This window comes from Otolemur garnettii, unplaced genomic scaffold (genome assembly GCF_000181295.1).
Source record: "Otolemur garnettii isolate 467f Iridium unplaced genomic scaffold, OtoGar3 scaffold00013, whole genome shotgun sequence".
Classification (NCBI taxonomy): Eukaryota; Metazoa; Chordata; class Mammalia; order Primates; family Galagidae; genus Otolemur; species Otolemur garnettii.
This window is the reverse complement of record NW_003852408.1, coordinates 14,428,914-14,453,373: the sequence shown is the minus strand read 5'-3', so window position 1 is coordinate 14,453,373 and position 24,460 is coordinate 14,428,914. Positions and strand designations below refer to the sequence as shown.

General features: G+C 53.0%; 1 protein-coding gene across 1 annotated transcript in view; it reads right to left on the bottom strand.

Annotated features, from left to right (window-relative positions):
• The window catches only part of TNS1 (tensin 1), a 174,578-nt gene that overhangs the window by 94,322 nt on the left and 55,796 nt on the right, over window positions 1-24,460 (bottom strand). The window contains exons 2-6 of the mRNA XM_012802263.2: window positions 21,564-21,605; window positions 9,929-9,970; window positions 9,087-9,137; window positions 3,204-3,253; window positions 1,158-1,329 (exon numbers count right to left, since the gene is read on the bottom strand). Of these exons, the coding sequence (XP_012657717.2) occupies window positions 1,158-1,325 (168 nt within the window). The 5' untranslated portion in view covers window positions 1,326-1,329; window positions 3,204-3,253; window positions 9,087-9,137; window positions 9,929-9,970; window positions 21,564-21,605. The remainder of the gene's footprint in view (window positions 1-1,157; window positions 1,330-3,203; window positions 3,254-9,086; window positions 9,138-9,928; window positions 9,971-21,563; window positions 21,606-24,460) is intronic.

Genomic DNA, 24,460 nt, shown 5'->3' with positions numbered 1-24,460 from the left:
ACAGTTAGAGATCTAAAAATAGACCTGCCGTTCGACCCTATAATTCCTCTACTAGGTATATATCCAGAAGACCAAAAATCACATTATAACAAAGATATATGTATCAGAATGTTTATTGCAGCCCAATTCATAATTGCTAAGTCATGGAAGAAGCCCAAGTGCCCATCAACCCAGGAATGGATCAATAAATTGTGGTATATGTACACCATGGAATATTATGCAGCCTTAAAGAACGATGGAAACTACCTCTTACATGTTTACATGGATGGAGCTGGAACACATTCTTCATAGCAAAGTATCTCAAGAATAGAAGAAAAAGTATCCAATGTACTCAGTCTTACTATGAAACCAATTTATAGCTTTCTTATGAAAGCTATAATCCAATTATAGCCCAAGAAGAAGGGGAAAGGGGAGAGGGAGGGGAGGGGAGGAGGGAAGATGGAGGGAGGGAGAGTAGTTGGTGTGACCACACCTACTATGCATCTTACAAGGGTACATGTGAAATTTACTAGGTGCAGAATATAAATATCTTAACACAATAACTAAGAAAATGCTGTGAAGGCTATGTTGACCAGTTTGATGACAGTATTTCAAATTGTATGTAAAACCAGCACATTGTACCCCATGACTGCATTAATGTACACAGCTATGATTTAATTTAAAAAAAAAAAAACACATGTTGCCATGCCTCTGCCCTTAGACTCCTCAGAGGTTCCAACACTGCACCAGCTTTGTCACTTCCTGACCCTGTGACGCTGGGCAAATAACCCCACCCATCTGTGCTCTAGCAAGTCCTGCTTTTAGGGCTGCACTGAAGGTGAAATATGCAGAAAGCAGTTAGCACAGTGCCTGCCTCATAGCAAGGGCTCCATCACCTGGGCTCTTGTGGTTACTCCCTTCTCCTGGTCAACACACAGAGTTCCAGAAGCTGCACTAAACATCCCAGCTACAGGCACTCATTAGAACAGAACTGGGCTGCAGAGTGGGTGAAGACTCAGGCCATAGAGGATGTGCAGGGTAAAGGGCAAGTGAGCACAGGAACAAGGATGAGCAGGCGCAGGGGCAGGTGACAAGGATGCCTGCAGTGAAGAGGTGGTAAGCAGGCACAGAGGGAGGGGCAGAGGGAACTGCACAAATGGCTGAGGCCCCATCCTCACCAAGTAGTTGCCTCCATGTTTAGACTTGAGCATCTGGGCCACCTCACGGAGGTTGCTCCGGAAGTTCTCCTCATTGGCTGTACTGGGGAAGGAGACTGCGATGATTCTCTCTGTAACGTACACCAGGTCCAGCTCACAGCTGTCCTCCATGGTCCGGCTCACACTCATGTTTCTGGGGAAATAGCAGGCAGTGGAGGGTCCAGATCAGAATCTAGCACCCTAGTGCAGACCCTACACACAGTAGGGCCACCCAGGGCCAAGGCCAGAGGCTCTGCCTGGCAAGGCTAGTGCAGCCAGCCTGGGAGCTCCAGTGAAAACAAGTTAGGCAGGAGCTGGCAAAGACCTCAGAATACTTCAGAATCAAACCATGACAACAACACCAGTGATGAGTTCCTGTCAGTTGTATGGGCACCATCTTCAACCCGTGATTCCAAGGCCAGACTGGCCAGGAACCCAGAAGCCCAGCCCTTCCTCCCACCCACCACAGCCACCTGCCAGGCAGAAATCTCCCAAAGGAATCTGGACTGCTCCAAAAGAGGAAAGAGAGCTCGCCTGGGTACTCTCCAGCACCCTGGAGCTGAGCCTTCCCCTGCTCTCAAGGCATGGAATGGGCGGGAGGCCCCTCACAGGAAGGGGGCAGCTCAGGTGACATGCTCACCTAGGTTCCAGGTAAGCCAGACCACAGCACGCATTCCAGCCCTCCCAAGGCAGGCTGACTCCTGCCCTTTGTTCCCCGGCTTTCTCCCCACCTCTGGCTCACGCCACCTGGCAGAGCTGCTTTTTGGCATTGGCATCCCTGATTTCTAGGGGCTCAGGGAACCTGAGGGCACCAAGTCTTTGCTGTTGCTGCAGTGGCAGGCAGCCCTCAGCACCACCTCTGTCCTGGGAGAGGTGGGAAGCCCCTGGGCTACACAGTCTGAATTTGACTCTGAGCCCAGTCATCCTTCATCCCTATGGTAAGCTTCTTGCTACAGCCATTGGGGTGCAGTTCCCACCTCGGGCCGCTGCCTACCCAGGACAGTGCTCAGTCTGGAACAAGAAGCCACACACACATACCCCACAAAGATAGATGTAAAGGGAACCTCAGTTAACTTGGAGCATCCCTTCCTCCCCCACTCCAAAGCCCCTCTTGGTCCTGGCTCCAAAAAAAACAACAGAGTATCAGAAAAACTGGCAAGCTGAGCTCCTGTGGTTCCAGCCTCTCACTCAGCACGGGTACAAAAGGGGACATGGTGAGGAGCATGAGTCAGACGTGGCCTGCCCTGTCCTCAGGTTGAGTCCCAAGAAGGATGCAAAGGCAGAATTGCGCCACCATCTGGACAGCCTCAGCATTGCACCCTATGCCCACCTGCTCCCAGGCTGCTCTCAGCTGTGGGGAAGGAGGTCCTCTAAAAGCCACCTCTAGACTGTGGGCAGCTGGCCATGAGCCACTAGAGCTACACCCCAGGGCTGGCATTCCTGCTGGAGTCAGGAGGCTCAGAGGTGAAAGTGAGTCTGACATGGAGGGAGCAAAACAGACCCCGGATCAGCAAGGCTCATATGAAGTTCCCTGCATATCCCCATCCCCTGCCCTGCCACCCCAACCAGATAGAGAACTTTCCTTTTATAAATGACTCTGAGCCATCAGAAACCCCTGTCTAGAGAGGAATGAGACCTGCCACAGGCCCTGGTGCCCACCAGTCCTGGACGAAAATCCAAGGCTGCCTCTTGGCGGTTGTGTGCCCTTTCACAAGTCACCTAATTTCTCTAAAATTCAGTTACTTCATCTGCCAAATGGGAATAAAACACTTCCTTTGTAGGGCTGGTACAATGACTATAATACAGATAAATAAAGGATCCAGCTCAAGGCCTGACCTGGAGCTCAAAACATGACCTCTGTCCAGTGCCATCCCTGTCGCCTCTCCTGTGCCTTTCATGGTCACCCACATTCCCTGCCCATGGCTTTACAGCTTTGGTCTGGAGAATCCAGAGGCCAAACTTGACAAGAACACCCACAGCAGCCCCACCACCTGTACCTCCACCCTCTGCACCACAGACCAGGCCTACCTGATGGGCTGGAGATGGGGCTGGACACTCGGGATGACCCTGGTGGAGCCCTGGGAATGAGAGAGAAGCAGCATCACACAGAGGCAGTCAGGACAGCAGGTGGACAGTGGCAGAGAGCCATCCAGGGGAGCAGTCAGGACCATGGCCAAACACAACTCTCTTCCTTCTCTGCCCTGCAGCCACCTGAAGCCATCAACACTGACTCCACATGAGTGTGCCTGTCTGCCTTAGAGGGACAAAAGGAAGAAATGCCCAATGCTGAGGCATGCACCCCACCTGGCTGGTGCCGTCTGCACTGGGAACATACTGAGCAGCTACAGATTTGATGGAAACCCACTGCATCCTGATTCATTGGCCCATGGCAGTAGTAACCCCAAGTGGAGAACGCAGACTACAACCAGGAAAAAACAATAGATGAGAATGACGGTGACCCTCCATCCAGCCCTGAAGCTGCCTTCCCTGACCACCATCATCCAACATTCCTCTCTTTGAAAGCAGCAACATGGAGTCGTAAATCAGGTTTTGAAATGAGAATAGCCAAATGCAAGAAGCCAAACAAGGTCGCTCCTGGAACCCACTGCTACTGCTACCTGCTCCATTTTCATAGCTGTCGACCTACACAAACAGGCAAATGGATGCGAGTTGGCACCCAAAACATCCCAGGGCAGCAGACCGGTGCAATGGTAAAAGTACAGGGTCAGAGTCCCACAGACCGGAGTCTAGATTCCAGCACCCTGCTGGGCAGGCTTGCCAGTTACACGGCCCCTCTGAGCCTCTCGTAATGTCACACATAAATGGGACAACCCTCAGAGGCTTGTAGTGAGGATGCAAAGGAATTACACATATAAGGCATTTTGTATATACCTGGCATTCAAGAAATGACAGCTGTTGTTTTGTTGTTGCTATGATGTCAAGTACAATTCAAAGGGTATTTACTTAGAGGTTAGTTATAACCAAACATTCACCTCTATGGAAAATCAAAACCCTCCATCAGTTCTTCCACCAGCAGCCGCTCCATCCTTCCAGCCACACTACACGAGGCAGAATCAGGATGCCCAATTTCTAGATCCTCAGGCCCAGCCTGAGCCATCTGAGCCCATCGACACCTTCCAAACACCCATGTGCCTCTCAGAATTGGGCTTTCCCAGCTACTTAGTTGTAGCCGCTTCTTGGAGGAGACAAGACCACAATCTACCAAGGAGGGGAGAAACTGAGACACACAGTAACTCACCCCTGATCCCTGGGAAGCTGATGACTAGGTAGGATTCACACTCCAACCTGGGGCTTGACCACTGGGGCCCCAAGAATAGGACTCCTGTAAGCCTCTCCCAGGTCTGCAGCACCTATGAGGCAGGGTGCATGGGCTCTGAGGCCCAGCTCCCAGCTGAGCCCCAAACTAGGGCAGCTCCCCTAAGAGGACTCTCCATGTAGCTGCTGGGGAGAAGGCTCTGCCCGGTCCTCTCTGTCTGAGCTGCCTCCGTGCTCTGAACAGCTCAGCAGCGGCGTCAGTGGAAGGAGGAAAGAGCCAAGTGGAGCTGTCGGGGCGGGAAGTTTCTCAGTCTCCACAGCTCTTCTGGCCCCCAGGACTTGGGTTTGCATGAGTCAAGGGGGTTGGGGGGGAGGGGAGAGGCCAAGGGGTGGTTGTGTTTGGTTTTCAACCCTAAAACCAGGTTGTTCCAAAACAGCCAACACAGAGGAACGTAGAAAGCTGGCACTTCATCTGTCTTCCTCCTGTGGGTCCCTGATGAAGAGTCCCTGACTCTCCCCAGGCCGTAGGCCCTGCTCCAGGCTCCAGGGCCACCCTGCTATAAATAGCCCCTCGGGTTGCATCTGTTGCTGATCCATAGCCACTTTTGGAGGAAGCCACCACAGCTGCTTCGAACAACTGGAAGTCACAACCGTAGCCAAGGCTCGAGGTGTGGCCGGGAACACGAGGCCAGGCCCAGAGAGCTGGTAGGAGATAATGGGACACATTGAGATGGGCTTGGCAAGGGACTGGGGAGGTGAGGGAGCTGGGAGCCGGTGAGGGTGCAGGGGTAAGAAGGGCAAGCAGGACAGGAGACCTGGCTCCTGTTTCTCTCCTGCCCTGTTCCAAATGTTACAACACTCCACATTCCTCAGCCTCCCCACCCCAGAAAAGCTGGGGAAGATAAATAAAAACTTGGCCCAAACAGAGTCTGGCCAAGCCGCCTCCAGAGGTGATAAGGCAAAGTCCAAGCCCACTCTGCTCTACCGGGCTGGCCTAGGAAGGGGAGGCACAGGGGGAAGCTGCCCCGGACAGTGACCCCACTGCAAAGGCTGGGGGACGAACAGCTGGACTGTCATCCCCTGATGAATCACTGGGCTGCCCTCTAACTGATGGGCTTCCTGTTTTCTGCAGAGTTTGGGGGCATGTGACCCTTGCTGGCAGAGAGCAGACATGCACGGTGACACGTCTGAGTGTTGGTGCACACAGGCCCACGGGGAAAACTCAGAGAACAACCAATGGGCTAGGACAGAGGACAGCATGTGACCAAACACACTCTCATGCTTCTAAAAACACAGGTGACTTCACATACGAGGCTAGAGACTGGAGCCTTTGGAAGCATGCCTACTTACATAGGCTTTTTACAAGTGGGGTGGAAGTTAGTCAGGGAATCTGGTCATCCTTGGGCCTCCAATCTTCGTGCTCATTCCCACATTTGACACACATCCACTGAGTGCCACAAGCTGTGTGCCCAGTCATATTCTAGGCACCAAGGGACAAGTGGGTAAAGCCTCTGACCTCGCAGAGCTTATAGTATTAGACAGGCAATGATACTCACCAACAGAGTATATGAGGAGTACCAGCTCAGTCTCATTTACCCATCTGTAAAATGGGTACAGCACAATGCTCACATGATTTCCTATCCACTTTCCCTAGTTTGCCCCTAGGGAAAACTACTAGAGGACTTCACAAACTGTATTTAAAAAAAAAAAAACTACCAGTAAGCTCTTTGCCTTAATCCCATTATTTTCCTCTCTGGGGAACTCAAGAGGAAAACATGGCTTTGAACTTCCTCCTAGCTCCTCCCAAGACACTTCAATAGTAGAACTTTTAATTCAACACTCTAGACATCAAACAGGACCCTCCCCTATCCTCACCTCCAAAACACAGTCTCTCCATTACTGAAAGAACACCATGAAATAGGATTCCACAGAGAAAGTGTCTTACTTTCTCCCTCTCAGGAAGTTCCCCCTGGTATCTAGCCCTTATCCATCCTGCTGCAGATTCAAACAACTCTTTTTGTCTCACTGCAGGCAGGAGCTGATTATCACTCAGACATTCCTGGGTGTCTCAGGGTCTAGGTTCCATTATTTGCCACCTTCTTCCATGCTGCACCTCCCAGCCTTGGGTGGGGTTGGTTTGGAGCTATGCCTATGTGGAAAGAGTCCTGCCTTCCTTTAAGGTCCACAGACCAAACACAACATCTCTGGACCAAAAGAAAAGCTGTTTCCTGCGACCAAGTCCCCAGGGGAGCACAGTTGGGAGGAGGGTCTGTAAGAGAACACCAGGGGCCGTGTGAGGAGCCAGAGATCGGTGACCGACCTACGTCAGGGGCCCAGCCCCATTCCTACATCTCCTCTGGGGGCTGTGGCCAACCTCCCCCCATACCAACCCCTCCAGCCACACCTCTTCCTCTCTCCTTCCTGCCCACCAGCCTGGATTTTTCCAAAACAAAGTGCGACACAGCACACCATCCACAAACTCCACTACACACCAACTCTGTCAAAGGAAAACAGCCATTCCTGCCCCTGTGAGTCCTGGGCCATGGGCCAGAGACAGGAAAACAGCTCAACAAACAGGCACATTATAGCAGCAGCAGGCCCAGGGCAGCAAAGGACCCAGGGCAGCAGAGGGCTCAGGGCTGCATCTGTGCTGCTTTGAAAAGTCTCTCCTCCTGCCGATCAGCTACAGAAGAGTTCGACAGGGGACTGACCCAGTGACCCTAGGGTTACCCAACCTGAGACAGATGACAAGAGCCTTAACAATTAGATATTCTCTCTACCTTTGCAGTATGGAGGCCATTCTGGAATCTGCTTGCTCTCTTACCTTTCCCAAACTCATCTTGTCCCTCCTACCACATCCAAATAAGACACCACCTTCATCAAGCCAGACATACTCATCCCAGAGCACCAAAACTTTCTTCTAAAAATACCAAATAGCCTCCAGTCACAACCAAACACCTACCTCTTTCTTCCCTAGGACCAAGGTCATTCATAGCCTCTCAGTCAAAAGTTCTTCATGAAGTCTAACTTCACTTTCTCTTGCTGCGGCTCTCGTTTACAGGATCATTCTAGCCCAGGCTAGGGACAGGGCAGGCAGCAGCTCTAAAACTTGACTCCTCGTGTGCTCAGACCATTTGCTAAAAGTCTTGGTTCATATACTTGTCACCCTATCCCCTGCCCAAGCATTAGGAGTCCTAGAAAACACAAGATCCAAGCAGCAATTCCAGGGAAGGATAAAGTGGCACTCATGGAATCATCTGGCAATTCCAAGCTGTTTTCTCATCTATAAAATGGGGTCATAGCATCTGCCATATAGGGGTGCCACAGGACTATGAAAACATCCAGCCCAATTCCTGGCCCTCAGTCAAAATAGCAGTAATAAGAATGGTTAACATTTACTGAACACACATGACATGCCATGAGTGCCCTAAGCTAGTTCACCCTCAGCAATAGGCAACCATAAAAAATTACTTTTCCCTGCACCTCAGCCCCAGAAATATCACAAACCTCGACAAGGACCCCTCCCCGACACACTCTATGCCCATGGGAGCCCTCGCATACCTTGAACAGAGCCTTCCCTGCTAATTTGAGAGGCATGCTCCCTGCTTCTCCTGGAGGGTCCTGCATGGCCCTCAGGATGCCTCCCCTCTGCAGGGCAGGAGTGCAGGGCTGCCCTGGGGCACTGCGGCAGTGGCCGTGGGCTCACCACAGGAGTGAGGCTGCCTGCAGGAGTTGCCCCCTCCTGCTCCCCCCACACCTCCCTCCGGGGCCCTCCCTGCCATGGATCAGGCAGCTGTCAGATGACAGGGCCTCGTGCCCTCCACAGCTCCCCCCGTGCCAACCGCCAAAACCACTCCCTGTTCCTCTGCAGACCAGGGCGGGTGAGGATGGAGGGGCCCGCACAGGGCACACCATCAGAGAGAGCAGGACAGAAGGGGAACCCTGCTTTGCCAAGGGTCTGCCCCTGGAGCTTGCAGAAGAGCCCAGTCACAAACACGGCTCAGTATGGGTCCTAGAAGAGCCCTCTGGACCCTTCTGTGAGGTCCTTCCTTTTAAGAAATGTGCCCACTTATCCCCCTCCTCCAGTGCAAGGTAGGGGCGACCTGGGGGACTGACTAGCCCACATCTTAGCTTTCTCCTGAACCAATGGCATTTAAGCCACACAGAGGCATTTGCCATTTTCAAAGACGCCTGTCTCCAAAGAAGCATACTCTACAATCTCCCCAAGGTCTGATGACATCTAAGAGACCAAAGGTCTATCTCCAGCTCAGCCCTCAGTCCCTCTCCCTGTGTTTTTTACCACTTCCCTTACCCTTTCTGTGGATGCTTCTAGCATGCCCTCTCTCCTCCATCTCCACCCTGGGGCACAGAGGTCCAGCAAAGTCATGGCCAAATAAGCTCTGGATTCAGCTTAGATGGAGGCCAAAGCCAAGACTGAGGGCCCCGCTTGTAAGCAAATGGACCTGCTTGTAATATCAACTTTGCACACTAAGTAACCCCTTCTGAGCCCTCTAGAGAAGGGTAAGGGAGGCCCACAAAACAGGACAGGTCTGAGACACTACCCACCTCTCACCCACTCCCCACAGCCGCCAGGGTCCCAGCCACAACCTTCTCCTGTGACCTTCCCACACTTACGTCGTCCTCGAGGCTTTTCCGTGTGTTTCCGCCCCGGGAGGATCCTTCTCCCTAAATAGACAGGGAAAAGGCAGTCAGAGAAGGGAGTCTAGGAAAATAATCACAGGACACCCAGACCTTCCACCTGCTGCGTTTGTCAGCAAATAGAGGGGTACACATGAGAGGGAAGGGTGAGAAGCTGGCAGAAAGGCCTGGGAGCGAATTTTGGGTTCTGTTTAACATTTCTTTGTCCGCTAAAGGCCCCTCAGAGCTAGCCAAACCCTCCCCATTTGCGTCTCACAACCATTCCTGTGGGAGATACTATTACCCCCATTTTGCAGATAAGAAAACAGACAGACTCATACAGTCACACAGTTAGAAACTTGGTGGAGTCAGGATTTTAACCCAAGTCCTCCAACTCCGGGCCTGTGATTCCATGCTGGTGGTTGCCAGGAGACAGCTGTCAGCAGCTAACCTCAGTTTCCCCATTAAAGAACTCACCTACTTTCCTCCCTTCCTCTTTCAAGCAGCCTTGAGAAAACCATCTGTCTCTCTGCTAAGTCAGAAAGATGTTTGGAAAGAGCTGTCCAGCTTCCTCACATTCTACATATTTAATAAAGAAGCTTCATTGAACCTCCAGCCTCTCTGCCTGCCTAGCTCCCCAGTGGCTCATCTCTGAACACACAGGGATGGTCAGATGCCTGGCTCCCAGTGTCACTAGCATCCCCCCGCTAAGGTCACCAAATCTACTCCAAAAAGATGTCCCCAACCACAGAGGCCCATTCTCCCCCAAATCTACCCTCCACTTTCCATTCGCCTCCTTTGCCCAGGCTGCTCCAGCCCTGCCCCCAGCTGGCACTCACCGTGTCCACTACATTCTTTGGCGCACTCTCAGTGGTGATAGGCTGTGGACAAAGGGAGAAACGGTGTGAACCTCAGGGCAGAAAGTGCCGGGATTAGCTTTCTCCCCACGGCTGGTGGAAGGTGATGCCAACCCAAGACTAAGATACAACCCAGCTGGCTCCTCATGAGGAACAGTATTTAGAAATGAAAAACAGTCTTAATGGTACTAGAACCCTCTAGTTCCACAAACCTTCACCAAGAACCCATGCTCAATGCCCGGCACTGTGCATCTGGATTCAGTCTCAGACCCTCAAAAATCAACAAGAAGTGACTTACACTGTCTTGTTTATTCCCAACAAGAATCCAGGGAGGTAGGTACCATTAACCTTTTAGCATACGTTACAGATAATGAGAAATCAAGCGAGTGACCCAAACCATCAACTCCAATAGGAACAGCAGGATATGAAGTTCTTCTTGGGAGTCCCAGCACTCCAGTGGGCTTTCAAAGCCGGCCACCATTCAGCCATGAGGCCATTCAGGCCTGTTCCTGTCCACAAAGGCCCTGCTCCATCAGACCTGGCCTCAGGCCTTCCTTACTTATTCCCTCTCCCAGGTCTTTGCTTATGAAATGGCTTCTCCTCTTTTCCTTCATGGAGAGTTCTTCTCCATGAAACCCTTTCTAACCACTCCAGCAGTGACAAATTTCTCTCCCCCTCGAATTCCAATCTGCCTCACTGTCTTTGCCTCTGGTTCTGGCAGCAGGGAGAAGCCAACCAAGATGGGCAAGGAGGAAGAACGCAGGCCAAGCTGAAGGTAGCAGTACTCTCTCTGGAAAGGGCCCAGTTTATCTACCCTACTGCCTGGAAGACAAGAGGCTGAAGCCAAACTGCCCTCCAGGGCATGGAACTTTCTGTGCAGTTCAGGGCCAAGGCAGCTTGGGGTGATAGATGGGGGACAGGGTCCAGGTCAGAACCACGGAGTGGGGAAGGCACATGAGTCCACCCTTCCCATTCCTCCCACTCCCCCTACTTCCCCCACCCCTGCATGCCCTCCTCTCTCCACCTAGAGCCTGAGGATGAAGACAGCTCTGGAGAAGTAAAAATCTGCATTCTACCCACCTCCCAGCTCAGCCCCAATCCTGACCCCTAACCCACTCACCTCCCAGAGCCCCACTCCCTGAGCCCCAGGCCACTGGGCAAGGAGACAAGCCCACCAAGAAATCCTCAGCGGTCTCTGCCCTATGCTAAGGGGTGAGCCCTCAGCCTCCAGCAACTATCCACCACCCCCATCCCTCTCTTGTGGGGTCCTGTTCTGGCAGGGACAGCCTTTCCACCCCCCGGCCTGTCTCTTCCTGTCCAGGATGCCATCAGGCTCACGTGGGAACCCAGGGCTGGTCAGGATGGCCTCACTGCCTCCCCTCTGACAGGTGCTAATCTCTGGGGGAAGGGGAAGGGAGCCCTTGGAAGTACAGAGCCCAGATAGCAGAACTGAGGTGGGACCCCAGATCCCTAGCTTCAAAGACCTCATGATCCACCTCTTGACTACAACCTCCCACAAAAGGGCAGAAAAGGAAAGAGATGGATGTGTTAGACTAAGCGCCGGCTCCAGGCCTGCTCCAGCCCCCAAAGAGCCCCGCCTTCTCCTCCTCCTCTGGGTAAGGCCTCCAAACAGGCCTCCACTCCGGGCAAAGAGTGAGCCAGGGCGTCTCAAGCTCAAGCAGGCATCAGAACGACTGGAAGACTCTTGACACACAGGTGTGTCTGGCCCTGTTCCAGAGGTTTGGAGTCAGTTAAACCTAAGGTGGGACCCAAGCATGAGCATTTCTAACAGGTTTCCGGGCAACGCAGGCCCCCAGTGACTCTGAGAACCACTGGCCTGAACTGACAGACCTTGGTAACAGACAGCCCAGGTCCACACGCTGCCTCTCAGCTACTAACTTACTGTGCAACCTTGAGCATGTCACTCTGTCCTTGCTGGTCCTCAACAGGACTGCACAGGGCTGTCTGATGAGGATCAAATGAAATAAAGCACATGAAGCACGTAGGACAGACCTGGCACACAGGAAGCTCTGGGTGCATGCTAGTGGCCATTATGATTTACTGTCTCCACCCCTGGGGCGGCATTCGCATGTCCTCAAGACCCAAACCCCCCTGGCCCACCCTGCCCCACTCCTCATGGATCTGGCATGGTGCAGACGAGGGAGCTGGAGTCAATATTAGAAACCACAGGCCTCAGCAGTGCAAGAGAAAACTTTCTATTCCTGCCAGCAATCATCTGAGCACCATCCCCTTTGCCCCTGCCCTCCCCTGAGCCAGCTGGAGGCAGGCCATGGGCCATGCTTGCCAGCAACCAGATGCCTTCAGCTTACTGGTTGAGATGTCTTCTGAGGAGCTAAAAATTTCCAAAAACCCCTCCTGACCTAAACACCCGAGTTATCCTGCAGAGTTTGCAAACACAGCCCAGCACGCATGCTGCCCTCTCCACCTCCGCCCTCTACCCCAATTCTTCTGGGATTAAAGTCCTATTTCTCTATTTCCCAACCTCTGCCAGCCTATTTGGAAAGAAAAAGAATTGGTAACATGAAGAATTTGGAATTGGTAACATGAAGACAGGATCCCCAAGGTGGCCCCTGCCCATGCCCTACAGGAAGGCTGGGGCCACAGAGAAGCCCCTGGGTCACCTGGATCTGTGGCCACCCAAGTATCAGTCCTAGAACTCAGATGGCTGGCAGAGATGCCCTAAGCCCTGACTGTCACCCTACTTTCAGCCATACCCCCCCCCCAGACAGACACACATATACAGACACACACATTTTTACTCTATCCCTGGCTTATTTTTCTCCTTAGAACTCATCATGTTCCAACAACTCTATATTTTACTTATCTCATTGACAGCCAGTCTCTCCCAATAAAATGTAAGTTCCTTCTCCCTCACTGGAGCCTAGAACAGTGGCTGGCACAGTACAGGCCCTCTGTAAATACCTGTTAAGTAAATAAACCAAGAGAACTCTCTCACTATCTCTCCCGACACCCCCACCATGCTCAACATTTAAAATGCAGCCAGCACCTCTGGGACCCTCTAGAACTGAAGAAAGCTCTCAACTATCATCTTTGCTTAGTTTTTGGTCAGGACCTTTCTATACTTACATACACACATTCACACAAACTCAACACTCAGAACATCAGCTCTGAGGAACTTGAGACATCGTATCCTCCATCTCCCCATTTCATAGACGTGGAAACTGGGTTGTAGGAGGTCTGACATGACTGGCTTCTCATGGCAATGTTCATGGCAGGGCAAGGCTGCCTACCAGGTTTGTAAAGCTCACTGCCAAGCTCACCTCGCTGCTGTGTCCTTGGGCCCCAGCCAGCCTGCAGGTGGATTAAGCTGGTGCCTCCCTGTGGGCTCTCCTCTGCCTTCCCCATCAGGCAGCTGCAGAAGGATGAAGCAGGACGAGCCCAGAAAGGGACAGCCCCTCTCTCTGGCCTCACCCACTGCCCAATCCCAGGACAAAGCCTAGAGCTCAACATCCCCAGGTTTTCCAAATTGAGGGTGGCCACTTTGTAATTCTTCCAGAATCCCCCTTACCTCTAGGCAGGACCACTCAGACTCCAGCTGGGGAGCAGGTGGCAGCAGGGTTTGGACCAAGAGCTATCTAAAAACCAAGCCCTGCTTTTCATGGACTTCTCTGCCCCAACGTCCCAAGCTAGGGAGTCTGGAACAGGGTCAGGACCAGGCCAGGGAACTTTTAGCACAGGATATAAGGAGGCATCACTCTCAGGCCTTCCAAGTGTACCTAACAATCGTGAAAGTGATGCCTTCTCAGATATTGCTTCCTGGGTGCCTCACCCTCCACTGTAGTGCCAGCACCACCCTGGAGATGCCGCTGCATAAAATTAATGTTAGAACAACTATTCAGTTAGTGCTAACAGTGCCCTGGACAAAGAACTACATACTAGGCTCTTTGCTGTCCTGATCATCAATCCTCATAACCACCCCAGGAGGGGAGCATTATCCCATTTTCCAGTTAAAGAAACTGAGGACCCAAGAAACTAAATGACTTGCCCAAGGTTACACAGCCAGTCAGCAGGAGAGCTGCTATTTGAGCCTTGGTCATCTCATCCCCCCATGCTATCACTTCTCTCCCTGGCAATGACCTTTTGTCAGGTCCTCTCACTCTTAACTAACTTCCCTCCTGACAGGAGCAAGCATTCTGACAAGCAAAGACTAATTGTAGCAGAAGACTAATTGAAGTCCCTGTGCCCCAAGTCTTCACTGCACTTCCATGAGAAGAGCAGGAACTAGGCTGTAGCAGGAAAGACTAAGATCAGACAACAGAGAGAACTTCCTGAGTTTGAGGGGTTGTGGGCCACAGAGTGGATAAGGGAAGCTACACATCCTTTCCTCAACTTTTTTATTTTCCAAAAAAAAGACAAGCATGCTCTCTCTATATAAGCCTATGCCTTCCTTCATTGTGTGGGCCCAAAGAGGGGCCAGGACGGGAGGGGTGGCTGGGATGACTGCCTGGAGGCTCATGTAGTAGGACACGTTGGTGGCCTGCAAGGAGGGTGGGCTGGGAAAAATGTATCTGTGGGCTGCTGTTTTGGAGGAAGAAGACAGCAGGGTGGGGGAAAGTGCCCAAGCCTGAGCTCAGGGCGGGGGGTTGGAGGGGCAGAATTCAGCCTCAGCCTCCAGAGGAACATTCCGTCCAGAAATTCCTCACACTCTGCCCCCTTCCACCCAGATCTCCCCATTCTGGTCCCCTGGGAGGCCTGGAATCCAGGCAGTTTTTTAGGGGCCAAAAAGACCCCATGACATCACATCTATTGCCATGGCAATGATCTGTGAAGTCACCACAGCACTGCCCATCAGGAAGGGAGCTGGGAGCCTGGACCAGCCTCAGTCCCAGGATCTAGAGAAAGTTATTACAGGCTGACTTGTTCCAAAAATAGAGCCATAAGCAAATGCAGGGAGGGGGCTAAAAGCAGAAAGGAAGGGCAGGGAAAAAGCATTTATGGGGCACTTAGAGGGAGTGTGGCCGGCTCAACAGCACATGATAGCCATACCTCCTTTAATGGTCCCCGCAGCCTCGACTATCAACAGTGATCATAACACAGAGGATGAAGAGAACTCTTTCTCTGTGCTTTCAGCTCTCAAGGCATCACCTCACTGAGTTATCACAAGGGCCCTGGAAGGAGCACTTTGAACCCTTTTTGGTAAATGAGGAGAGACTCAGTTTCCAGGGAGGGTGAATAGCTCACCGTGAGCTCCGGTCTGCACCTTGAGCCTCCTCTGGGAAGTGGGTGCCAATGGCCAGGGGCTAGAGAGAGGGTGCTGAGCAGGCAGAGCGGGAGGGGGAGTGGCAGGGGAAGTCTGCCAGAGCCTGGGACCTCAAGGGTATGGGCTCAGTTGATCTAGGGGCCACATCCTCTCCCAGGCAGGCAGAGGCCACCAGAGGAAAAGAACAGGCCGATGTGATTAAGTGGAAAGTTATGTCTGATTTCTCTGCAACCCCCCAGGGGACGAGCCTGGCAAGCTTACTCCTGTCCTTAGCCTCTCCCCCTAAACTTACCCCCAGGGGCCCAGCACCCAAATGGCAGCTGAGGCTGGGCAACCATGGACACCCCCTCCACGGCCAGCTTGCACACATTCACCAGCCTTGGCCCTGGGCCAGGCTAGAATATTTCATGCCCCCGCTTGCAGTGTCCCCCACTGGATGTGGCTGTCCTCCCCCACTGTGCTTCCTGAGGCCTTCCTCTAGCCCCCTCCAGGCCTCCTTACCTAAGCAGCCATGCTGAGTAGCCCTTCCATCCCTATCCAGATGGCCATGGCCTCCTCAGGCAGCTCTCCCTGCTAAGCCACCCCACAGCTGGCTACCAGCTCCCAGATCTAACATCCTGCTTTGGGTCACTCTTCTACTCAGGAACCCAGAATGGGCGTAGTGCTTAGCACATCAAGTTCAAGTTCCCCAATTCAACTTGCAGACTCCTCCATGATCTGGCCCCTTCTCCTTCTGGCCCTCTCTGCTTTGCCCTCTCTTTTCCAGTCTGCAGCCTCTGCTTATAGCTGCTGGGGCCCACAAATGCCACACTCATCCCTGATTCCATCCCACTCTCTCACTGCTCCTGCCACCAGTCCCAGTCCCAGCCACCAGGGGTTATGTTTAAGCCCAGTACAAGATTGCCTAGTCCCTTCTTCCCTCCAGCAAGAACAGACTAGTCCAAAACACTTAGGCTCATTTGCCCTGGGTCTCTATCAGACTCAGCAATTGTTACCAAGGCTCTGCCCCTCTCTGATCAGCTACCTTCTGGAACAACCTCTCTCCTTTTTTACCTCCTCTCTTCTGTTTGCTCAAATCTTAAGTTGGACTTGGAACGGGAGCCAGATCTCTCCAACCATCAGAGCACAAAGGGACCACTTCCTCCCCTGAGCCCCAAGGCAACCTCTGGTCAGAACCCCAGAGTCAGGCACTAATTAATTTCCATAGCATAGTTCTCTCTCTCTTTCCCACTGAACAGGGCCCTTCACCCTACTTGGACCTCTCCCAGTGCAGGTCACAGGGGAGGTGTTCAGCTCATTCAGGGATGCCTTGACCTCAGGGACCCTGTCCCTTCATAGCCCAGCCTAGGGGCAGGACCTCAGTGGGTCCTAAGAACATCCAGACAGGCAAGAACCTTCCATCAGCACTGTGCCTCATACCGGGCAGGCGTCAGTGAGTGCGTGCGAGAACATGAGCCCCTAGACATCCCCAGTGGGCCATTTTAGATACTAGAAAAGTGCTCCTTCACACCCAAATCTCCTCTTCGGTCCTACCTTCTAGGCCCTACTTTGGAAGACAATAGAAAATGAGCCCATTGTCTTTCAACATATCCTTGTTCCCATTCTGTGCCCATCCCACATGTTCCCTCTCTGGACTAGGCAGCCCTAGAGGTTGTACAAGTTGGGATTTCCAACCTCCCTCCCCTTGCAGTGCATCCTCCGGTGAATGCCATACCCAGAGATTGCCCCTCCCCTTTGAAAACCAGCCATTTTTCAGGATTTCCCAAAGATGGCCACCACGGGCCTGCCCAGTGCCCTGGGATGGGTGCATCAGGCTGGAGTTCAGCCTAATTATAGTGACCACTCATTGTTCTCCTTGAGGCAGAACAGAACAGCAGGCTGCGGCTGAGTCCACACTTCCTCTGGTACATGTACCAGTTCATGTCACACCCTTCCCTGCTTCCATGACACAGCCAGTGCCATCCATCCCCAGATCTGACACTGGGAGGCCTTGAGAAAGTCATTTTAAAATCTCAGGGCCTGTTTCCTTATCTGTGAAAGAGCACGACTAGGTCAGAGGGTGTCTATCTCAAGTCCACTTGGCCCCAAGGCTCCAGGCCTACTCCATGCCCACCTGCCTTCAAAAAACCCTACAGCCCCAGCATGTAGAACAATGTCAGGCACATAGTAGGTGCTTAGACAATAACTCACAGGATGGTTAGATGGTGAGATGGACAGACCCTCCATATATCCCAGGCCCACTGGCAAAGAGAGAAGCCAGCTATTTAGAAAGAGGGGACCAAGAGAGGCCTGCCACCTGCAAACATCAGGGACTTACATGAGGATGAAATGCCCAGGGTACCCTGGGGAGCAGGCAGACCAGGAATCCACCCTGACCCAGCCTTGCCTCTGCTAGCTGTGTGACCATAAGCAGGTTACCCACTTTTCTGCACCCCAGTTGGTTCCATGATACAATTTGCCTCTCCTGCTTACACCAGATGGACTCAGGCCAGCCCTGGATCCTGCACAAGCCACTGTGGGTCCCTGATGGCCCAATGTCATGAAAAATAGGGCTTTGTAAACTGTAGGTACTATGCAAATGACAATGACATTTGTCATTATTGGTGGTTAGGAAGGTGGCTTCTGGTGCCAGACCACTGAGTCAGAGTCCCAGCACCCCTTTTTGGCAGCTCTATAGCCTTCAGCCTTAGCTCCTCATCTGTGACATTGGGGATGCCCACAGCACCTATGTCTTTATGTTGTCATCAAGATTAAATGAGTGTGTTTTTGTAAAGCTTTCAAAATAAAGCTTGGCAGATAGATACAAAGTCCCATCACAGGGTTAACTTCTCACTGTTGCTGTTAGTACCAGTAAGGGTGAAAACAGACTGACAGTCCCATTTTCCCAACCACCCTCCTCCAGAGTCCCTACCCAACCTCCTGACCTCCAAGTCACTCTGCAAGGACATTCCAAGCCCCTGGCTGGGATGGCCCATGCAGGGAGAAGCCGTATGCATGCCATCACCCAGGTCTCCTGGGTGCCAGGCTATGTGTGCAGAAGGCCTGCGTCCAGACGACCTTGAGGGTCACTCCATATAGCTGTCACCATCGGGAAATTCCTCTCACTTTCATTTCTCAGAAGTTGAGAAAAGCTCCTTCAGCTCTTTGCAAAGATCAGGAGTGTACATGGCAGATGAGCCCTCTCCACTCCCCATCGTGCCCCACCAGCAGACCCACAGGAGGGTGGTGACCCTAGGACCCTTCTACCAAAGGCCTTGGGCAACATCTGTTGAGTAAGATGAAATCATGGGTTGAAGATTAAGCCACTTTACCCTGGTCAGCCTGGGTACAGCCTGGAAAATGTGTTTGGCCAGCAGGACCTGAAACTGGGCAGAAATTCTGTGTGCAGGATGAGGAGTCTGAATCCCGCAGGGTTAGGGTTTAAGCAAGATCAGTGAGAAGACCGGAGGGAGCCATGGGGAAAACACAACAGACAGACAGATAGACACACCATGTGAGGGATAGGGAGGGGGCAGGGAGGCTGGAGGGCAGGCAGCGAATGGAAAAGGAAGGAAAAATACAAACCCGCCCTTTCCTCCCTCTTGTGAACCTGTTCAAAGCACTCGTCTCACCCACCCATGAGGAAACAGGTGCTGAGTGCTCTCAAGAGAAGCCAAACTTTCTCTGGTTTCCCCTGGGTCACTTTCCCACTCCCCAGGGACAGCAACAGAGCCATCCCTTGCCACAGACTCCCCCCACCCCCACAGAATTCAACAGTCCCTAGTCAGTACACCAGGCAGTCTGAGCAAGAGCAGTCCTGTTTGCTGGCTGCCTAGTCTGTGCTAGACATTGGGCTGAAGGCCTTTCTTCCAGTCACTCAATAAATACATATAGAGCACCTTCTGTGTGCAAGACAGTGGAGATACAGCCATGTACAAGACATGAAAAGTCCTTGACCCCATGGAATTTATATGCTGGTGTGGACAAAGCCTCTTAAACAGGATTAAGTAAGTAAACAGCATAGGGTATCAGAGGTGATGTGTGCCAAGGGGCAACGAAAGCAGGAGAGAGAGGGAGGGTTGCTGGAGCAAGGGAAATGCTGACAGTTGAGCCAAGACTTGGGCAGGAGGGAGCCTTGCTGGTATCTGTGGGGTGAGCATTTCAGCCAGAGGGAACCACAAGTACAAGGTCCTGACGCATCGTGCCTGGTATGCCCAAGGAATAGAAAGAGGCCATGTGACTGAAACAGAATGAGTGAGGAGATGGGAAGGAACGGAGGTGAGAGGGGAAAATGATGAGAGAGAGGTAGACTAGAAGGGGGTGAGGGGAGAGAGGAAATCTATCATGTAAGGCTGTGTTGGCCAATGGAAGAAATTGGGCTTTTGCTCCAAGGTGGACAGGCATTGAAGGGTTTTGAAAACAGGTTAATTAAATGGATTTGTTCATTTTTTTCTTTGGACAAACTTATGGACTAGGTACTAGTACTACCTTCCATTCTGAAGAAGAGACTCTGCAGTCCAGGGAGGTTAAGTCACATATTCAAGGCCACACACCCAGGGAATCCAGGAAAGGCAGAGGTGGACCCAGAGGGTGGCAGCCTTAACTCCTGCTCTCTACTGCAGGGGAATGGGTTCTGACTCAGGTAGGGGAGCCTCTGGGAGCTCAGTCAGATGGCACCACCACTCCCCAACCAGGTGGCTGGCCCATCTTCCCCAAGATGGGGCACATCACAGAGACTAAAAGATTCTACCCCCTCACTCAGGCAAGAGTCCTTCTGGATTTTATCTGCAGTTCCTCCAGCTGGAATGCCAACCTATTCCCTTTTGTTCCAACCTCTGCCCCTCCTCATGTAAACAAAGCTCATGAGACTCTCAGCAGTCAGACATCTGGCTTCTGCCTGGTGGTCCCTAAACACTAGGCCCCCAGCCTCCCAAAGCAGCCAAGGACATTCTGTTCCCAGCCACAAGGTGCTAGTTCAGCTGGGATGATGAGAGAGATATGCTCGCCCCTCTCCACCCACCCTCCTCGGACGTCCCTGCTGTCCCTCTGCAATCCAAGAGCAATCCCTCACTGGCAGGTCCAAGCCAGGCTGCACTCTGGCCCCATTCCCCATAGCACCCCACTCCTCGCCCCTGCTGTTGTCGGATGACCCTTGACTGTGTTCTGTGCGAATGACACTCCCCAGCTGGAGCAGTACAGCTGGGCAGCGCTGAAGCCCAGGAAGGTCTGACACTGGTGAGACCAGGGACGGAGGAGCCACTGCAAAGAAGGTAAACAGCCCAGCAGGGCCTGGGCCAGTGCAGAGAGCAATGACACCAAGAGCCCGGAGCACTCTGTGTGCTGTATTTCATTCCACCACCATGCTGAACAAGAACAGAGGGACAGGGGGTGTTTATGAGCACTGAGAAAAACTTTGGAGCATCTAATCCAGCCCTTCTCTTTGACAGAAAGGGAAACTGAGGACCTGAAAGAGTGTGGGACTGACCAATTGTCACAGGGCACATAGGTGCTGGAGCAAACAGGTAGGTGGCCTGACTGAGCAAGGGGCCTCACAGACATGGGCACACTTACCAGTGCCTAGGCCCTGGGAGAGCCCTGCCCCCCAGCCCCACCTACACCAGCACAATCCCAAGCACTTGCCACCAAAGTGGCATGGATCCCACCATGCCTATATAGTGTCCCCTCCATGGCATAGCCCCCATGCCCACGCGCACACACATTCAGCCCCATCCTCTGCAGCCCCCAGAGCCCTGCCGCCTCCAGCAGTGCAGGAGGCAGGAGTACCTCTGACAGATGAGAGGTGGCAAGGGGTAGGGAAGGAGAGCACCCAATACCCCAAACTAGCCCAGGGCCCCTCCATAGCCCACAGGTCACAGGCTATACTACGACCCCCTCCAGACTATTCTGGAAGCCTAATGGGGGGGAAATGGAGAGAGACCAGAAAAGCATAGTCAAGCTAAGGAGCTTGACCCTGAACAGAGGCCACCTGGATGTGAGAAACCACCCAGGTGGGTGGACTCTGGGTCATGCCACCCACCCCAGTCCCCTGCTGGAGGGCGCCTGACCCAGAACCCAGTAGGCAGAAGGAGATGCCACAGCAGCCCCTAGTCCTCTGAGCCCTGGGACAACAGGCACCTGGCCAGACCTAGAGACACACGAGATGCCCTTTTATGGGTTTTTCCAAGGACTCGAGTCTCAAGGTTGGAAATAGCAGGCCCTGCATCTCATCAGAAGGGGCCTCATGACTCATTTCCTCCCGGTCCAGCTTGGGCCTACGGAGGTCGACCCTCCTCCTCCCACCTCATTGCCCAACAACATACTCCATCTAAAGAAAGCTCCAGTGGGGAGCTGCAAAGGGGGGCCAGCCAGCAGGGGCAAGGAAGGGCTGTCACTCACCACCAGCTCATGGTTGGATGGAGGAACGCAGGGGGCAGCCACCTGTGGGAGGAGCAGAGAAAAGGCAGGTGAGGTCTCTTCTCAAGGTCATCCCCCACTCCTCACCCCTTCCCTCACCCACACTGAGATTGTCCAGTTAACAAGTTCCTCAGAAGACATCATGGCAACAGGGGCACATGCTTAGGTGACAACACCTGGGGGAGGGGGGGCACAGAACCCAGGAGTGAAATGTGTGGCACAACCACAAGCCTGTGCACACTATGCAGACACCAGATGCTGGAGGTCAGATAGCAGTATTTAATACAAGATCGGTAAGGAGGTAAGAAGAATTTTGACTCTTTGCCCTGTTTTCTTAATTCTCTACAATATGGTAAAGTTTGGTTTGCATTTTTAAAAGCTAAGATGAAGACCTCTAGAAAAGGGAAAATCACTTCCTTCATTCTCCCCATCGCCATGGGATCTCACCCAAAGGTCGGAGCTGCGGAAGGCTCCTTGCAGCCCTGGCCAAGTTTCCCACAGCAGCAGGAGACAGGCAGTGAAGGGCCCCTGCCAGCTTTTCCTGAGAAAGTCATCAGTGCTGCTAATGAATGAGAAAGGCCCTGGGGGGCTGAGTACCCTCTATGGGTGAGCTGTTGCCTTCATCTCCCTCTCTGCCCTGGGGAAGATGGCAACTTGGGCCTCCAGACAGGGGTGGGGAAGAGAGAGAGAGGAGAGGAGAGGAAGGGAGGGAGGACTGACTGCTCGCTCCCCTCCCTGAGATAACATTCCCCAGCCAGGCCAGGCAGCCGAGCCATTATCCTGACAATTAGCAGGGGCATTTATCAGACTCAATGTGCTCCTTTTTTCTAGCCGGGACACGTTTTTCTTGGAGCTCAATCCTCAACCCTGGCTCCGGTCCCCGACCTGAACATCAGGCACGGGGCCCACACAGGGCACAGAGAGGGAGGCTCTCCCTCAGGCATGAGGGTGTCTGGGCCTAAGCCATGGATAGCCCAAGGGGGAGGACACTCAACAGTGGGCAGCCCCGCCCTGCCCACCAGCCAGTGGAGTGGTGATGGCACAGGACCAAGTAGCCTGGTTGAGTCTGCCCTCCTCCTGCTTGAAGGATCGTCCCACCAGCCCAAGGACTCCCCAGGCTTGACACCCCAGCCCAGACAAGGACACTGGGGCCCATGATCTGGGGTGAGGTGGCTAGCAGTTAGCAGCTCTGGGTTCTAGATCCACTAGTGACACAGGCCCCCGGCCCAACTCATTCTCCAGCAAAGAGGCCCAAGTAAGTACTCTTAGCATTCATTTATCACCCTTTAGTCAACAGAATTCCAGGGCTGCTGGGAGAACCACATGGGACCAAAAGGGCCCATCAACAACCCTATGCACCACTTATCGAATATGTGCTCTATAACAGATACTATTATAAATGCCTTACCCATGGTAACTCATTTAATCCTATCAACAACCCAGTAAGGTGGGTACTACTGTTACATCCCCAGCTGAGGTGCATGGGGCCAGAGAGGTTAGACAACTTGCCGAAGGCCACACAGCTGATAAGTGGCTGGGATTTGAATCCAAGCAGTCTGATTCCAAGTCAAGATGTAAAGGGGACACTCATGACCCCACTCTCAGGACAATAAGAAAACTTACGGGCAATCACCACCAGAAATCCAGGGACAGGGCCCAGGGGTGGGTGGAGGTGCCAGAGGAACAGGCAGAGAGGGAAAGGAAAGTCAGTGCCCAAAGCTGGCTGTAGCTTTCAGGACTCCCTACCTGCCCTGCCCACCAGACAAGGTCTCAGCCACAAGTGACACTGCTGTTCCTTCTCAGACTAGCCCCAAAATCCACTCTCATATCACAGACCAGGTCCCCAAGGTGCCCTCTCCCAACTCACTCCATGACCATGGGACCCTCAGGCTCTGGCAGGAAGTGGGTACAATGCCTAGGACTGTGCATTTGCAGTGATAGTTTCTTCTGAGCTGGAGCTGAGGCTGGACAGGGAACCTGAACGCAGGGCCAAGCCCTCTCCATTGCTCCCCTCTGTTACAGGAGGCCAGGAGCAAGGCAGCGGCAGAAGAGACAGGTGTTCTCCCAGACAAATGGCAGCATCTCTCTCCCAGACCCAGCTTAAGGCAGTAGCAAGGATCAGGTGGGATGACTAATGGTGCCTTCCCCAGCCCCCTCAGGCAGAATCACTCCCCCTAAGAACCTGGATCTGCAGTGGGGCTGCCGTGCTCCAGCCCAAGAGCCTGGGACCCAAGTGTCCCTCAGACTTGCTGCCCCCCATGGCCTCTGCCCCCTCCGCCCACAGCTGTGCATTCCAGGCCGGCCAGCCGGCCAGCCCACTAACTCTGTGGTGTGTTTCAATGTTTCTCATCTCTCTTTTTTTTTAAGCAGAGAAATGTTTCCTTAAAAGGCTACCTCCTTCCCTCCAGCACCCTGGCCCCTGGCCACCCTCTCAGGAGCCCGGAATGTGCCAGGGAGAGCCAGGGCCCCTTGCCACCCTGTGGCGTGCACACTATGGTCCCATAGTCTTGATATTCAGAGAGACCACCCCCATTGTCCCTGGGGCACCCAAACAAGGTTGCTCCCCTCTCCAGAGGAGGAGAATCTGGAGGGTCTGCAGGGGCTCTTGGTGCCAGCTCTGCCATTGGTTCATCTCCCAAGGGTGGTAGTGCAGGATTCCAAGGCTTGAGCCCAGAATGGCAGCCTTAGGTAGGCCTTCTTCTCTAGCGTACCTCAATGACCCATCTGGACACTGGGGAATGAGAGGGCCTTATGCTCAAGCTTCCCACTCTGAACAATGTAATAATCATAGATGCTACAGCCCCAAGTACTCCCATCACACTTGCTCCGAGCCAGGCCCTGTTCTTAGCAACTTTGCAAAAATTAACTCATTTAATTCT